Raw genomic sequence first — 17,782 nt, forward strand, 5'->3', positions numbered from 1 at the left:
AATAGATTTGTCTTCCTTTGTTCAAATGTATTTTCCATTTACTCTCTATCTCTAGCCAAACATGAGGCCTAGAGAGAGAGACTGCCCCTTTTACTTCAGCCCAAGCCCCAAGGGTGCTTAACAAAGAGTCTGGCCAGGGGATTGTGAAGTCTGCAAGGGTGCCTGCTGGATATTGCCACGAAAGAGAACTTGAAAGGTTTTGCACAGGCAGGAGTCTTGGTCAAGGAGTTAGCAGCATTTTAGTGAGCCAGCAATTCATATATATTAAAATAAAATACATATTCCACTCCCATCCACCATTTTCAGAAAATAAGAGTGGAACTATCTTAATTTTTAATGCAAATTGAGGATTTGCAGTTCTCATTAGAGCTAACAGGTTCTCCACTCTTCCTGATAACGTGTTTAAAAATAAACCCTTCAAATCTCTTGCCTAAGCAGCATTAATCATGCTAGATCTTAACTACCAATCATCAATTGGCTTTTATGAGCTATGAGGTAAACAAAAAAGAATGGGTTGTTTTAAAACTGCTGTTACAGACCACAGGCTACAGACATCTGCTTTCCCCCATCTCCTCTTTGAATTCAAGGGGATATTATTCTGAACATCACAAGGTGGGATATGATTTGCTAACAATACTTGTCTATATTTTATATCAAGCATCTGTTAGTGTTTAAATATCTCATTTCAAAGCATCTAAAACTTCATGCAGGTCAAATTCCAGACATATTTTGCACACGTGGATTAACTGAAGAAAATCTTTAAAAGGGCAAGCTCCCAAAACATCAGCAAGTATAATGATGTACAGAATGCCAAAATTTGCTTATCTCGTTTCAGACTCTAGTCATATGCCAGCTTGCATCTGGATTCCTGTTTTTTTTTCCCCTGTATCTTCAGAAGATAAATGAAGAAGGCCATTATGTAATACTGTGCTTTTTATAGCAAACTAAAACTACACTGAAGAGACTCAATGTTGGAAGCTATTTTTAGCCAAACTAATTGCAAGAATTTCACTAAGAACATAAGCTGCAGATGTCTCCCAAGGTAAAAAGCAAGGCAACGGAAGAGTTGGTCAGCGGAACGGCTACCGACTACAGAAAAATAGCAGAACCAAATTACGCTAAATGATGCAATTCTGCCCAACACTCCCTCTAGTGGTTTTGCCCACAGGCATGAGCATAGAGTCCCATACACTCAGAAGTCCTCCAGCCTAATGATAAAACGTCCGTTTAATAGGATTAAGTACCTTCTCATCAGATAAGTAGAACATGGCAAAATCCCTGACACTCCCAGCAATTAGATCAGACACAGCCCGACCCCTTCCTGACGCGGGGAGCAATTTTGCAGAGGAGGTGCTTCAGTATTAATGGTAAATGTACTGGGTTTTTTTTTAACTTTTCTTTGGTGATGGGTTTGTATTTCATTGTAAAGTTAAATGGTCTTTTGCTATAAATGTAAAGATACAATATGCAAGTAATTTACTATGGAAGTAAATCCAGGCTATAAATAAATCCAGGCTCTTAATTTACATTTGCACTTGCAGCTGGTAACTGCATTTCCATGAAAGCTATACTGGTTAACAAAGTTACTTAAATACTGTGTTCACTTAATCAGATGAGAACTATGAAATAGAGTTGCATGGTTTCTAAAAAATAAACCTTTCACCTCTAATTGTTCTTGGGTGGAAAATAAAGCAAAGGGCATTTCTTTCCTTTATTTTGCAGGAATTTCTTCCAGTTGCTGATGTGTTTGTTTACAAAACTGATCTAACTGCCGTTTCTTTGCACACCTATTATTGCATCTGCTACATTAAGTATTATCCTGAAGTATAAGGAATGGAATTGCATGTATGGAGACAAGGAAGGGAAAAACAATCTAGAAATTTGCCTTTTCAAATTTGGCAGTAATATTTAACATGGATGCATTTATAATATGAAATAAGGACAAAGTGTGAGAGCAGTACCTAAGGAAGAAAAGGGACAGATGAGATGCATAAGCTTTTGGTTTTATATGTATGTCCTGGTTCTGTTACACCATTGTGCAAACTCAGTGGAATTCATCTAGTTAGTCTGAATAGATAACTACAAATGAGGTCAAGCTTCTTACTCATGTGTTTTCACTAACAGTAGCATTTAGGTGCATGTCAGAAATCTCAGAAACCACAGTTAAAGTAAAAATTAATGGTATCTTGTATAATACTCAGTAAACATTTCACCTAAGCATATGAACATCATGACGATGCTTACATTTAACTGCTTCTTTAACAGAAAGAACATGAAGTCCTCTTGGTTACTTGTAATATATGTGCTATGGCTGAATGGTCATCAATGTGCACCGACAAAGCAGGAGGAAATGAATCTTCGAGAAAACCTGAAGCGTATGTATGCTTTTCTTACCAGGGGTGTGCTGGAAGCCCCTGAGCCTAGGTCTCCAGTCTCCTGGTACATTTTGACCTCTGTCAAGAGGACCTGCTTTTATGTATGGAGCTTAGAAGCCATCATAGAGCTGACTACATGCATCCACACACACACAAAGTGGGGAGATAAGAACAACTGGGATGAGAAAGTAAAGGGATTAACAGATAGGCATCCCCTTGCAAAAAAGTATTAAAGCACTTTTATAAGTTATTCGGTCTCTCATAGATCATTAGAATATCAACTCAAAATTCAAGAGACCTTGAATTATTTTGTTTGTTTAAATAATCTTTGAAAATGTTTCTTGTACAATTAAATAAATCACTGGAAAAGATGGTTATTACAAATAACTGAAGCAAAATTACTTAATTTAGAAAAAAACCCAGCTATTCTGCATATAGTCACCTTTAAGCATGGCTTTATTTTGTGGATAAGAATTCCAAGAGGATCAGCAATGAAATATTCCTTTGTTTCAGTCCATATTAACAATATTTCCATAACAAAAAGCTAGGGGAGGGGAAGAAAGTTATAAAGGAAGAAATGACTGGCATGCTTTTGGCAGTCTCAGGGGTGTTGGGTTTTTTACTTGTTTTGTATAGCCCCGGTGATATTCAGGGTATTTCTGGAAAGGGAACAGATACAGATGAAAGACAGGTAATCACACAGAGCTTCAAGGTGCAGCATATGGGCCAATCTGGGCTTTCACCAAAAATTTACAGTCATTACTTCACAAGAAGTCTAGAGACTGTATTCTTACGAAAGCAGCTTGAAGGCACCTGTAATCTACATTTTCTAAATGTAATGTAAAGGAAAATTATCACTGCTTTTAGACAAAGATAAGTATAGAATCATAGACTCATAAAACGGTTAAAGTCAGAAAGCACCTTAAGATCATCTAGCTCCAGCCCCCCTACTATGGTGAGGGACACCTCACACTAGACCATGTCCAACCTGGCCTTGAACACTGCCAGGGATGGAGCATTCACCACTTTCTTGGGCATCCTGTTCCAGCTCCTCACCACCCTCACACTAAAGAACTTCTTCCTTATATATATGTTACGTCATCAGGAAACTGATGAGTAATTCTTGGAGACATCCAAAACCCAGGATGAGGTCCTAAGCAACCTGATCTAGTTGACCCTACTTTGAGCACGGGGAGTGGACTCAGTCTCCAGGAGTGCCTTCCAGCCGCAGTTGTTCTGGGATTCAGTGATCAGCAGCAGGACAGCTGGATATATAGCTTGAGTTACGCACAGCTGATCAGTGGCAAAGGCTCTGGGTCAGCTTCTTATCTGATGGCAACTGTCTTGGCTCTGTGGTATTCTGCGTTCACTATCTAAAGATTTGGCTCTGCAACTGTAGGGAGACACAGAGCTGTTTCATTCTCCATCATCAGTGCATGACAATTTGTGATAGTGTTAAAATCTGATTAAATCACTGTATATTCTGGCTTTTTTTAGTATTATCTGAAGTTGGAGAGAAGTATGTAGATGAAGAGGTGAAGAAAGCTTTGATTGGTATTAAGCAGATGAAAATTATGATGGAAAGAAATGAAGATAAGCACACAGATCTGATGAAAACCTTGAAGAAGAGCAGTGAAGAAAAAAAGGTAACTGAAGCACAACTGGAATTTTTTTGCTTGTATTTCTGTTAAGTTGTGGCTATTTTTAATCAAAGATGAGCCAGGTTGTATATGGGTTTAGTCTGCCTCCTGGAAGTAGCAGGGCATGCCATTGTGCTTAGGCCAATAAGCAAGCCAGCAGGGATCCTTTGGTGTCTTCCCTTTTTTTTGGAAAGAATGTAAACCACAGTGTATGTACACTCTGAGCAGCATACATCTCTTTATGTGGTCACAGATTAATAGGAAATCTGTTTCTGCCCCTTTCTCTCACTAGCTGAAGAAAACTCTCATGGCATCTCCACAGAGGCTCTCACTGCCTGTATCCTGGAAACAGGAGCTGGGCCAACAGACATTCTTTAATAGCCTATCAGGAACTTACATGTTCACATTTCAGAAGTTAAAACATTAGTTTATATTTGCCAATTTCTTAAGAAAGAGCTTGCCTGCTGCCAGGACCCTGGCAGACTGATGCTTCAACCCTAAGGGAAGCTTTCAGACTGCACTGGAATTAAGCACTGAACAAGAGCACTGCCTGCCTCACTGTTGCCTCTTCCAGATTGTGTGGTTTTTTTGAAAGCTAGAGGTGAAAAGTTTCTGTCTTTCCTCAGAAATACAGCTTTCTAACAAAGTGGAATGCTGTTAATTCTTCCCTGTGGCAGAATGTCTAAGCTATTTTTAAAATGAAACAGAAAGAGTGAGCACTAGACAAAATACAGCTGATTTACCACTAGTTAGTGAGTTACCTTCTCCCAGCCCATCCTGGTTGCAAAGTAAAACGCATTATCTGACACAGCCTTCCTTGAGATTTGAGCGCTCTCATTTTATTCAGCAACTGGGAGGTAACCAGCAGCAGCCTAGTCAAGCTGATGGTGACCACCATATAGAGGTACAGAAGTTCTGCAGTAAAAGGAGATATTAAATGCTGTATGTGGACTCAAACATTACTTTGGAGAGAGAATCTGAGTTTTGTAACATCCAGGTGCCAGAGCTGCTGTAACAGCAATGTGTTACTGTAAGTATTGCATTCAGTGCTTATTTCTAGAAATCCCCTGCTTCACTGAATTCACACCAAGGCAACTGCAAGCAACCATATAAAGGTATTTTGTACAGAAGCTCTGCCCTGCATGTCTTTATACACCTCAGGCCATAAGATACTTCCCAGCTTGCTTTGCAAACTTCAGACCTGACCTTCAGAAAAATACCAAAGCCACAAGTGTTAGTGTGCCCTAGAGAAAGTACAGGGTATCGGGAATTTCCAGTGTCCTAGTGCAATGCCTAGGCTCAGAGCCTTCTGCTCAGATGATCCTGAGAAATAGATATTACTGTATGTTTAAAAAAATACAAAGATCCTAAATCTTGCTTTCAGTGAAGCTGAAGGAAAATTCCTTCTTGGCCCGCCATGTGGTAGTTAGTTTAAGCTATTTGTATTAGCAAGCCAAAAGTGACTGATACAGCTTTCTAACATCTTTAGGAACAGTAGTCCACTCCCATGATCTATGCTGTTGACAGCTCTTACTGGATGATTTCATTTACACAGAACTTACAACTACAGCAAGAGTTCAAAAAACACTGAATAAATGTATTAGAAAGATCAGAAAATAATTAAACATAGACTATGAAACCCAAAGTTACTGTCTCCACCAAGCACATTCTGAAAGATTTCTGTCTTGTGAGCCTCTTCCCTATTGAAATGCTGCCAAAAAGGAGCAAGACTGACAAATTAAAAGGTTTCTCTCACACTTAGGAACAACTTGGAACACTGTTTGGAACATTTTTAAACTGGTAAAATATGTTGTAGTTGCAGAAAGAAATTCATGATGTGCAATCTACTTCAATGGGAAGAACTCTTCTTTCCATTGCTGAGTCATCTAAGCCATGATGTTTCTGAGTTGTTCAGCTTTGTGCTCTACATGACCCAGTAAATAGAAGCAGTGTGGCAAAATGCATCTTGTTTCCCTTCAGTATGGTGCCTCACACCTCCACAAGACCAGGAAGAAATGCCTTCACTACACTCTTTTGATTAGTATAATCCCAGAGGAAATGCTGTACTTTTACATATTTCTGATCATAAGAATTTATGTATGACAAGGACCTAGCCTCATGAAAATACCAGTCCCTTAATGAATGGAGCAGGAACAGATGAATACTGCAGATATGATAAGGAGGAAAAATTACATGAATAGAGCATATGACCCTGTGAGAGGTTCAATACTTCTTGAACAGAAAGATGTGTAAAAAGGTTTTTTCTTAACCTCAAAGATCCAGGTAGAGATCCATTTGGTTTTGTAGACTATGCCCTCCGACATGAAAAAACCCTGTAAGGAAAAGGTTTTCAATTTTCAGTTCCCTCCATATGTGACTCAGATGAGAAGACAATCTACCCTTAACAGTTAATGATTAGCAAAACCAGGAACCAGAATGAGTGATCAGCACTGGGATAAGTATTTAGAATATTAATCTGCAAATTGCCCTCAACTGAATCTTTTTTCTTACTTAGCAAGCCTTGCGACTTATGGATGAAGTAAAGGAAAGATTAGAAGAAGAAGAAAGACAGTGTCAAGTAACCTTGAAAAATCTATGGGATGAATGTGAATCTTGTTTAGAAAGTACCTGCATGAGCTATTATACAACTTGCAAACATGGTTTGTCAACATTTAGAAGAAAGGTAGGAAAAAAATTTGTATCTGAGAAATGCTCCTGAATTTACCTAACAGTTTTAGAGAGAACATGTCTTTTTTTCTCAATACCAGTATCTGCCAGTTATTATGTGGTTACTAATATTAATTTGATTTGGAGGGTCTGGAAATGTTTCATGTTATATGGCAGAGATTACACGCGACTATATTCATTGAACAATGAACCAAAATGAATTTGATTGCACCCTGGTGTGACTTCATGGACATTGATTATTCCCCTGATTACAAGAGAGTCACACCATATATACAATGTTGTCTCTCACAGTAAGACTTGCATTAAGATGCTCAGTAACTGAAAAATGCCACATAAATTCTTTATGGTCCATCTGAAAATCAGCAGAGTTAAAAGTGTAGCTATAGTTAGCAAAATTCCATGGGGAATAAAAATCACCTGCTTATACAACATCATTCTTTCCTGTATTTATTTTATTTTAAATCTTTCCTTTGAGGAACAAAACAGCTTTAAAAGGTTTAACTTTTTATTTAATAAAGCAAACAGTCAACAAAGGAGATTCCCTTAATTCTACCAGAAAGAAGATACGCTTTCCTGGCTGGCACATTATTATTTCAATATTTAAGAAAATTGTAATCACACTTTTTATTTGGGCATATGCTTGAAGTGCAGCTTAAAAAATGAAACTGTGCAATTACTGCTACTGAAATTTTAGCCCAGGCACTGAAAAATATAGTAACTTAAAAACTAAACATGGTGTGTTTCAGGAGTGACAAGGGTTAGAGCAAAAGTGTTTAACATTTGTGTGTATTCTTAAAATTATTCAGGTAAAAATGTTGAAGATATTAAATTTAAGACAATTGATGATAGTTTCAGCTTTTTAGATATGTCTCATGGATACCTCAGATGTATCTCTTGGGTCTTTCAAGGGTCTGTGGATGTCAGGTTGAAATCACTGCAGTAAAAGTTATACACTGCACTGTCACTGTCGTTGACCTTCTTGGTAACTTCCTCAGTGAGCTATATGGTTTGTTTGAAGCATTCGAAGTAAAAAATGTGCTGTGACCTAAATTGTTTTGAAAAAAGAGGACAAAGATGGTAGCTGATGACACACAGGCAATACTGGCTTACTTAGGCTGTTCCTGCAGCGCCGTTTCACAGTTCACCTTCCCTCTGAGCCGCACTAGTGGTCAGATCAAGCAGCTGATCCAATTAAAAAAGAATAAAAAATAAGCATATGTATATCTATATGTGTGTTTGGCAGGGTGCTTCTTAACACTTACCAGTTTTCTAATGCCAGGAAGCGTGGCTCCCCAAAACACCATCTGCTCACACAAAGGTAGTACATTGAAGCACAGAGGAGGGAACCAATGGCTGAGACCGAGGAAGTGGGAACTCTATAAAGCAGAGTCGACACTCTGCCTCTTCCATCATCAAACCATGGACTCGGAGCCACTGTTTCATTGAGTGTCAGATTGCACAAGGACATGAGGGTGTTTACAGGTCACAGCAAGAACAATCACCTTCTGTTCCCTACACTGTGTATAAGTACCACAGAAATGTTTCCAAGATGAAGTCCAAATTGTTTGTTGGAAGAAACCCGAGTGCTGATACCAACTTTGAGCCTCCACAGGTTAAAATACAACTGGGCAATGCTTTTACTCCAGATCTGGTTTGGAGCTAATGATTTAGACTGAATGCACTTTCACTCTCTAGAGTCTAGTGTCATAAATTACTCTGGAGACTATACTGTATTTGCAGTTATTAAGAGGGCATTATTTGTATGGGTATTTGAAGGAGAAAAATTAGAGCCACCTCTCTGAGAGATGAAAAACTGATAAGTTGTCGGACAGCTCATCCACCTCCTTCTTATACACAGGTTGAAGATTTCTTGAGGAAAATACCTCCACTCATTTTTCCTTTTCATGAGGATCAAGGAAAAGACATCCAGTTTAATGAAAAGCCTGAGAAAGATGATACCCAGCTAGTAAAAATGGAAGATTTATTTAGCCAACTGTTATCAGACATGGGCTCCATATTTGACAGAAGTCTGATTTTTTTCAAGCGGATGCAAAAAGAATTTGATCAACCTTTTCAGACGTATTTCATGTCTGAGCTGGACTTGACTGACTCCCCCAGCACGCCAACTTTACCTGAGGTCACCACCAGAAATGACAGCTTACAGAAAGGCTGGGATATACCTGTCTTCTTACAGGCAGTTTTTGATTTCAGTAAGACAGTGTTTGAAGGTGTCAGCGGGGTGATTACTGAAGTATTTGATGAATACAGAGATAAGAGAAGAGATGTGCCAGAACAAGCTAAAGGTAAGTGTTAGAAAATGAAAATCAACTGTCAGCGACACCAAACATCTCAGGATTGCTAAACTATAGCTAATGATTCAGTTTGCTGTATGTTAGTGAGATACTGTATGGAAGATCTGGAGGCTTTCTTGGTTAAACAGGCATGGGTCAACGATAACTTTATCAGTTAAATGAAAAGGTACAAATCACCTAGAGATCAGAGAAATGTCACATGGGGACTTACAGGTCTTACACAGCCTGATCTTCATGGCAACTCTCAAACTATTTCCAGGAGTCCCTCAGGAGCACTTGAATTCATGATGGATGCAGGTTTTCATAAGGCTGACTGACAGGTCTGACTTCAGCACCTGTCAGGATATTATCTGTATTATGTCATTGACATGCCCCCAGTTATAAAAAACTAGCATAGGCATATCCCTGCCCTTGCCAAATGACATTAAGCACAGCCAGAGAGCTACAAGCCATGTTCCAGGCTACTGCAACAATGCAGTGTACCAATCAAACACAGACCAGCCATCGGGTTTTCCAGTGACCAGAAAAATTCTCGGCATAACATTGGTTTCAGGTGATAACTCTTACTGGAGTAAAAAACCCACGGTCAACTTTTAGAATACAAATAAGCCTTATTCTTTTTATCTTACTAGTGCAGATAAAACCCAAGCATCATTCAAATACATGCTGGTGCCTGTCTATAAGAAGATCACAGTAAGCATACGACATAATTGAGTGGCAGGTGACATAACCATTATATGGTGATCAGGAAATATGAAGTTAAGTGATTCAGTGTTTTTTTATTTTTTCCCATGTCATGACCCATGTTACCTCCTAAATAAGCTGTGATACGTGCTCTCATTTATCTGTACATGATTACGAAACATCTTGACTTCTAAGGGCCAAAAAGATCCCACCAGCACTTGCATGTTGTAGAAATATCATGTAATAATATTAGCAATTGTTTGGCTGTTACTGTGGAATACACTACTATGCCTTTATGAGGGAATATACTATAGTGGCATGAATTCCTTGAAAGAAAGCATGATTTGTATCTTCTCCTGACTTCTATTTTTTAACGTTTTATTGCTTTTGGGGTGAGGGACAGAGGGAAGCATTTATGCCAGATATTCTGGATAAAGAGCAAGAAATCATATTCTAGTACACAGAGCAGGTGACAAACGTGTATTTATCAAGACCCTAAGCTTAATGGCAGTCTAAAAAAACTGTGACTTTTTCTAGATCCTGACAGAAGTGGCATATTCTCAAAAATTGTGCCAGGGCGCCAGAAACCTCTGTGCACGGAGCTTCGGGAGAACTCCTCTGGATGCTCCCAGTTTCATGAGAGATGCCAGAAATGTCAAGACAACCTTTTGCATGGTAAATAGCTATTTTCTGATTATGTGCTTTATTCTGTAATGCACTAATCACTGGTTTGTGGATTTTGAGGCTGTCACTCTCTACTGTGCTGTTTCCACATTTTTGGAATGAAATATTCAGTAACTGAGTTTTCAATGTAACTGTGGATACAAGCACTATTCCTCATTCCAGATGAGTTCAACTCCCTTTCCCCACTGTCTCCACAGAGGGTCAGTATAACTCAGTTGTTAACATACCACTGGAGGTCCAATGTTCTATATCTGTAACAAAACACCTATTTTGTTTGTGCTGCCGTCCTGCAGACAAGCAAGACGTTAGGCATTAACTGATCCTGCCTGGGATCAGCAGAAGTGCGAGCAGTAAGTAAGAAGCCCAGACTCCTGCCACTTGCTTCGCCTGCAGACAGCCAGGCATAACGTCAGGTAGCACTGAGCTCCTCACAAGGAAAGCAAACACTGAAAAGCCTGTAATTATTCTTTGTTGAATTATGTCAGGAATCAGGCCTGACATGAAGGACAGAAAGGGGTCTGCTTGTCAATACATAAGGAGATGGCAAAACTCTTGACATTCACCCTCCATGGGCATATGGAAAAACAATCAGACTGCATCAGCTAGAACTGGTCTCAGGACACCCACACCAGTTTAAACCATCTGTATTTCCAGAATTATTTAGGTCTTAAAAGCCACAGAACATGCTTAAACCCAAACAGCTTCAGAATATCTACAGTATGGCAAATATTAATGATCCAATGACACATTTCGAAAAGAGTATCGGACCACTTCCATCTCACAAAAAATATCTTTTTGTCTTAAACTGAGTATTACAGATAGCAGTTTGTATCCGTGGGTACTGTACTATCAGCCTGAAGGTGTCCCTTGATAGTTCTATTTGACAGAGAATAAACTGAATTTTTCCACAGCAATTTGTGTATGTTTCATGTAACATTCCTGTTCTAAATACATATTTCAGTAACGAAAAAAACAGCCATCTTCAGTTCTGAATTCATGGCAGTTGATACTAGTCACAAACTAATGTCTAACTGTTAGATAAATACTGGGCCTTAACATTCGGCAGGAAAACTAATACAGACTGTGGACTTCCCTCTTATAACCCTATATAATAGAATCATAGAATAGTTTGGGTTGGAAGGGACCTTTGAAGTTAGTTAGGTAGCCCAATCCCCCTGCAATAAGCAGAAACATCTTCAATGAGACCACATTGCTCAGAAGCCTGTCCAACATAGCCTTGAATGTCACAAGGAATGGGGCATCTACCACCTCTCTGGGCAAACTGGTTGCCTTCGTGGGCTGCGAGTGCACACTGCCAGGTCATGCCCAGATTTTCATCCACCGGTGTCCCCAGGTCCTTCTCCACAGGGCTGCTCTCCTTCCCTTCATCTCCCAGCCTGTACTGATACCAGGGGTTTGCCCAACCCAGGGGCTTGTCTTTGCACTTGGCCTTTTGGAAGGCCTTGTAACTTTTTAAAATATGAGCAATTAAAAGCAAAATATAATGTATAAGGAGATTATGAAGTTGTTATATGCAAAATCTACAAGTTCTTATTTAACATAATAGAAAATATATTGCCATGAAATATAAAATAAGCTAAAAGTACTTGGTAAGTTATTGTACTACGACAAATATGATAATTAATCCATTTAGTCATTATGAGCTTAAACTAAATCTACCAGAAGAGGTCAGCAAGAATTACTCTTTTTTTCTTTAGCATTATTTAAACACCAAGCCAAAACATGCCCCTTGCCAGACTTTTTACAGTATTCTACATTTCAGGTAGAAAAGATGAAGTACAAGATTTACTAGTTTCATATAAGCTTCATGCTGGCTGTTTTTTCTAACAGATTGCCCAAACATTCCCGAACTGCATATAAAGTTTGATGAAGCTTTTAAACTGGTTAATCTCTCAGGGGAGCAGTACGAGCAGATTCTCCAGGTGGTTCAGCATCATACAGAAGACACTTCCTACTTGCTGAACAAAATGAAAGAAAGATTTGGGTGGGTGTCTGAGTTATCCAATATGACCATCGGACCAGAAAATGTTTTCAATATAGTTAAGGTAAGGGCTGTCTTCCAAACAGTGCTATCTTTGGTCTACGGTTTGCTCATACACATGTTCCTGGGGACTGTGGATGTCTGTACATGTATAATGTTTGGTTTCAACAACACAAAGTTCCTACTCATCTTGAATCTGAAACTCCAGAGATTAGAACTGTTTTCCTCTAAATCTTTTTAGTCTGATGGATGGCTGACAGGCTAACTTGAATCACTGTCTGATAAGAGTAAATTGACACTAGCAGCTTTGATTGGCCTCAGATTACCTTCACAGATAAAATTCACTGTACCAGTCAGTAACACATCCTTATTAGATCACTGAACACCTACCTAGATGTCTATGTCTGCACTTACATATCCAAAAGCTCAAAGAAGGCAAATGTTATGCACATTATTGCAGTGGAAGCTGCATATCTTTAAAAGCATTAGTCAATATTCCAATAAATAACTTTATCTCTCACACTAGAATATATTCAAAGTAAATTAAATCTGGTTTCTTGGGCAAGAGACAAATCCTACCCTCCCTTCCAACTCAGAAATTCAAGGTACTACTATTACTACAAGAACTTTATACAAAATGATTGTGCAATCCACCAAAAAAGCTCAAAATCAGGAACAAGGTAGCAGGCAATATTTAAGCACACTGTCCCACCTGAGGCCAGAAAAATAAAGCTACTAAGTCTGGTTTACAAAAACACACAGAAATTAGCACACAAACTCTGTCTTGACAGTAGTGGGACGACTCACACAAGTTTTCATTAGGACAGTAGAAGTTCTTTAGAGGTTTAACATGCAGTTCCTTAATATGGTCTCACAGTGCCATGTCAGCTCTTCCAACCACCTACAGTAAGCTTTGGAATAAATGCAGACACCCACTGTCTTTACAGAAGAAAGTAAGGAAAGTAGACAAGCTTAAAATATTCCCTTAATTTTCTCTTATTAAAGACAGTAGGCACAGAGGGTATAAACAAAACTAAAAGCACACAATAATTTGTAGCGTCTAAAGTACTGATTCGTTCTCTTCTAGGTGGTACCTGGGGATCCCTCTAGTAAAAATGAAACTGTGGTAGACGTGAATATCCTGACTTCACCTACTTTCACCATTAAAGTTCCTCCCAACTTAGACCCAAAAAGTGCTGAATTCATTGAATACATAGCTGGGAAAGCACTGCAACTGTATAAGCAGAATTTTTAAGTGGTAAGTTCATTCTTCCTCTTTTCATAGAAAATTCTTTACGTTTCAATACCCTTTAGTTGGAACAGGATTCAGTCATGTAATATACAAGACCATCTCCTCTGCTGACTGAGACAAACACAAGTGTAGGAAAAAAAACCAAATGCTCAATGTTCTAGGCTGTGAAACACAGACATGACAGTATTAAAAGACTTGACTTATTTAGCTGTGAAAAATTCGATCTTGAAGTAACATCTGGGATCAGGCAATGTGATCATAAATATTCCTTCAGAATAGAATTGCCTCAGAACCACAGTCGAGAGCCTTGGCATGTCGCTGTGCTCATCATGTTTCTGTGCTCATCCATCATGAACGAATTGGAATTACCACTATTATGTTTTTTATTTTTGGTGGTGTTTAAGAACATGTTTAAGAGCATGTTCCACATTATTTTGATGATAAAGCAGTGCAAAATTAGAATCGGCATGAGAATTTACAAGAACATTTTCCCATTAGCTGCACTCTGCTTAGATTAGTGGTGTTAATAGAGTCTGCAGTTTGACTCACAGGCACAGAGACAGATTCTTCTCATGGCCTACTAACCATTTTTGTAGAAAGGGCTCACAGAGGGCTTTCTCCATGCTTGACAGATTTCTAGATGGAGATGGAAGAACCAGACAGAGAGGCAGGAGAAAATGGTGCTTCATATTCTCTAATCTCACAGAGAATCTCCAGGAAATACAGGGTGGTTACAGGTGGCATCACACTGCTGTAATGCTAGCCAGTCATCCAGGGAAACCAAGGGGGCTCTAGGATGTGCAGGTCTGGTGGCCTCTAACTCTCACAGTTGGCTCTCCCAGGGGCCAGAGCCACAAGACATACGAGACCTACAAGAAAATCACTGCAGTGTCCCCCTAATCTGAGTAGCACTAGCTTCTGACACAGCTCCTCTTTAGGTCACGGGTGTCTGATATCCTCATCTCAACAAATAAAGCGTGACCTGAATGCACACAGAAGTCTCAGGAAGGCCCTATAAAGGATTCAACACTAACAAAGTAGATGAAGAAAATTTTAGCATTTTCATAGAATCATAGAATAGCTTGGTTTGGAAGGGACCTTAAAGCTCATCCAGTTCCAACCCCCCTGCCACAGGCAGGGTCACCTTCCACTAGAGCAAGTTGCTCAAAGCCAGTCCAACCTGGCCTTGAACACTTCCAGGGATGGGGCAGCCACAGCTTCGCTGTGCCTCACAACCCTCATAGTGAAGAACTGCTTCTTAATATCCAATCTCACTCTACCCTCTTTCAGTTTAAAGCCATTCTCCCTTGCCCAGGCATTACATGCTCTTGTAAGAAGTTTCTCCAAATTTCTTGTAGGCCCCCTTTTTTAATATTATTTTATATTTACTCTGGTTATTTATTTGAGGTCAGACTCATAATTTTTAAACAGACGAAAGAAATCATTTCCACCAGAGAGGCTGAGGTGGGTTGCACAATTTAGACAGAATATAATAAGCCTCACCAGGAACTCTGCTTAGGTAAATATTGATGAAATTACGTTTATATCATATTTAAAATATATATGTATTTATATATATATTTATATCTACATATCAAAATAATCAGCACAGTTTCCCTAGTTTTTCTACAAAATCCTCTGTAATTTATACGCAGTTATTGACAATATATACTCTTTTAGATAATACAAGACTAATCTTTAAGGCCAAACAATACAATATTAAGTTCCTTAGTCTGATTATGATTTTTGGCCTAAATCTTAGTCTGATTTTCCTGGGTAATGTATCTCATGTAGCCATTCCATACCTGAGAAAAGTAAGTGACATTAATTTCCAAATCACAATACCATTTTACATTCAGTTCACACGACAGATTTAGGGTACATGAAAGTGTGATGAAAGTAGAGTTAATACTCTACAAGGAAAGGGAAAGATCTTTAAGAAGGGAAAAGGAAAAAAAAAACTGTTTCAGTCTGTTGTTTTTTTTTTTTTATGTTGTGCTTCATAGCAGGGCACTTACACATTCCACATATACTTATTTTTCTACCTTGTTTTCTGTCCAAATACAAAATACTGAATATTTTTCTTCTTTTTCTTTTTTATTTTAGGAAAAGATGTGTGAAATCTTTCTTCCTGTAATCCAGTATATATTCCAGAGGTGGAATATCCCTAAGTTCAATATACAGCTAACTGTTAAATGACTGTGGTTAAAATAGTTGTATATCAATAAAATTTTGCTGAGTAAATATTGTGACATATGAGCTAGCAACTGAAAACTGTAGAAACTTTTTAACTAAAAATGAAATCAATTTTAATGTTCATTTATTTTAAAAAAAGATTTTATGTTGCAAATTGGGCAATTTTTGATAACCAGATATGGCTCTGGTTATGCAAATATTTAAGAAAATAATCAGCTATAAACACACAAGTAATACTATTTGCATAATTAACTCCAAGCACATTCTTAAGCCTTTTCAAGATTGGTCCCTACAGATGTTACACATTCAGCTAAGTCTGAATCAGCCACATTTCCATATACATGTACCATATAATTTTCCAATGAAAATGTTCCATTTCTTTTTCCATTTGCTTTTGATGTTTATCACATACATTAAATGACTTTTCTGAATATGCAGTAATGAGTAAATCTTCTGCCTTTGGAATTTCTTATTTGTAGTTCACCTCTGGAATCAACTTTTAAATTAATTAACAGGGAAGCCTTTATCAGAAAATGTTTATTCTTTCCTAAATTATACATATTAACTTTCAATGGTATCTGCAAATCACAATAAAGGTTGAGAACTGATACATCTCTCAGAAGCAGAACAGGAGGTAATTCAGTTTCATTTGCTGTGCCTGGCATTTCAAAGTATTTTTTGCACACAGTTATATTCATAATTTCCAACTGTATCTCTGCTAAATAAATTGTATTAATTTCAAAGTGTACAAACCATCTATATTAGCTGTGAGTATAGAAAAATAACTGTACCCTAATTATATCAAACCTTTTACCTCTATACATGCAAGTGAGGATACACATTTATACAAGAAAGAGGCCATTTCATTGTTTTAATTAGTGGGAAAGATGTTTTCCTGCCTGCTGTAAGGGAATGTAACTTTTCCTAACCCACAGTCCTCTGTTCCATTCAACATCCACTATATATGCCTGTATTACAGGCTCCTAATGATAGATTAGCAGTCATAACTCTTGCAACCACACCAGATGTCAGATAGGCTTTATCTGAGAGATAAGTGACTCTTAAAAATGCCTGACTTCTAAGATATAGTAACAGATAAATATTCAGAGAAGAGTCAGTTTGTTTTCACTAACAGAGAGAGTATACCTAGAAAATTTTCAGATGACACCAGAGTGGGAACAGTTGCAGTCAGTGTTGAAGACATGCCAGGACTCAAAATGACACTGAGAAATGGGAGAGAAGCTGAAATCGACAAGATGAAACTCAATAAAAGCAAGTGCTGACTAGTACCCTTAGTGAGAAAGCCAATGCGTAAATAAAATATGAAGCAGTCTGCAGCTGACAAGGCATGGCATAAAAGGATCTCATCTTTAAAAGAGCAGGTCACGGTAACACTGCTGCAACAAAGAAGGTGAGCCTGTGTGTAAAGGTGAGCCATGGCACTGTAGGAGCACCACACCAAAGATGACGGAGGCTCGCGTTGGACTGCATTCGGGGCTTCTGCATTTCAGGATATCCTGGCTGCAGGGATCCCTCACAAGACATATGTGGTGTGCTAGGCCCAGCCAAAGTCTTTGCCCTTTTTCAGCTCTGAAACAGGATGATTGAGGTTGCAGAGATAAGAAGGAAGATCACAGAATCATAGAATGATTGAATGGTTAGAGTTGGAAGGGGCTTTAAAGACCATTTAGTGCCAACCCCCTTGCTGTGGTTAGGGACACCTCCCACTGGACCAGGTTGCTCCAAGCTCCGTCCAGCCTGGCCTTGAATGCTGCCAGGGATGGGGCAGTCACAACCTCTCCAGGCAATCTGTGCCGGTGTCTCAGCACCCTCACTGTGAAGAATTTCTTCCCAATAATCTAATCTGAATCTCCCCTCTGTTTAAAGCCATTCCCTCTTGTCCTATCACTACATGCCCCTGTAAAAGTCCCTCTCCAGCAAAGTTTAAA

General features: G+C 38.7%; 1 protein-coding gene across 2 annotated transcripts; it reads left to right on the forward strand.

Moving 5' to 3' along the window:
• The first annotated feature begins 841 nt into the window (after nt 1-841).
• On the forward strand, nt 842-16,573 carry CLUL1 (clusterin like 1). Of its 2 annotated transcripts, none has more exons than XM_062632855.1 (9): nt 842-1,042; nt 2,266-2,375; nt 3,873-4,021; nt 6,531-6,698; nt 8,562-9,006; nt 10,237-10,374; nt 12,235-12,449; nt 13,473-13,643; nt 15,744-16,573. In XM_062632855.1, the coding sequence occupies exons 1-8, from the start codon at nt 969-971 to the stop codon at nt 13,638-13,640; spliced, it is 1,467 nt and encodes a 488-aa protein (XP_062488839.1). In that variant the 5' UTR covers nt 842-968; the 3' UTR covers nt 13,641-13,643; nt 15,744-16,573. The 2 variants fall into 2 exon arrangements, with proteins under 2 accessions (XP_062488839.1, XP_062488840.1); XM_062632856.1 differs by lacking the exon at nt 842-1,042 and adding an exon at nt 1,066-1,367.
• The last annotated feature ends 1,209 nt before the right edge of the window (nt 16,574-17,782 follow it).

The sequence above is a fragment of the Pezoporus occidentalis genome, unplaced genomic scaffold (genome assembly GCF_034315485.1).
Source record: "Pezoporus occidentalis ecotype Australia unplaced genomic scaffold, CSIRO_AGI_Poc_V1 ctg4, whole genome shotgun sequence".
Classification (NCBI taxonomy): domain Eukaryota; kingdom Metazoa; phylum Chordata; class Aves; order Psittaciformes; family Psittacidae; genus Pezoporus; species Pezoporus occidentalis.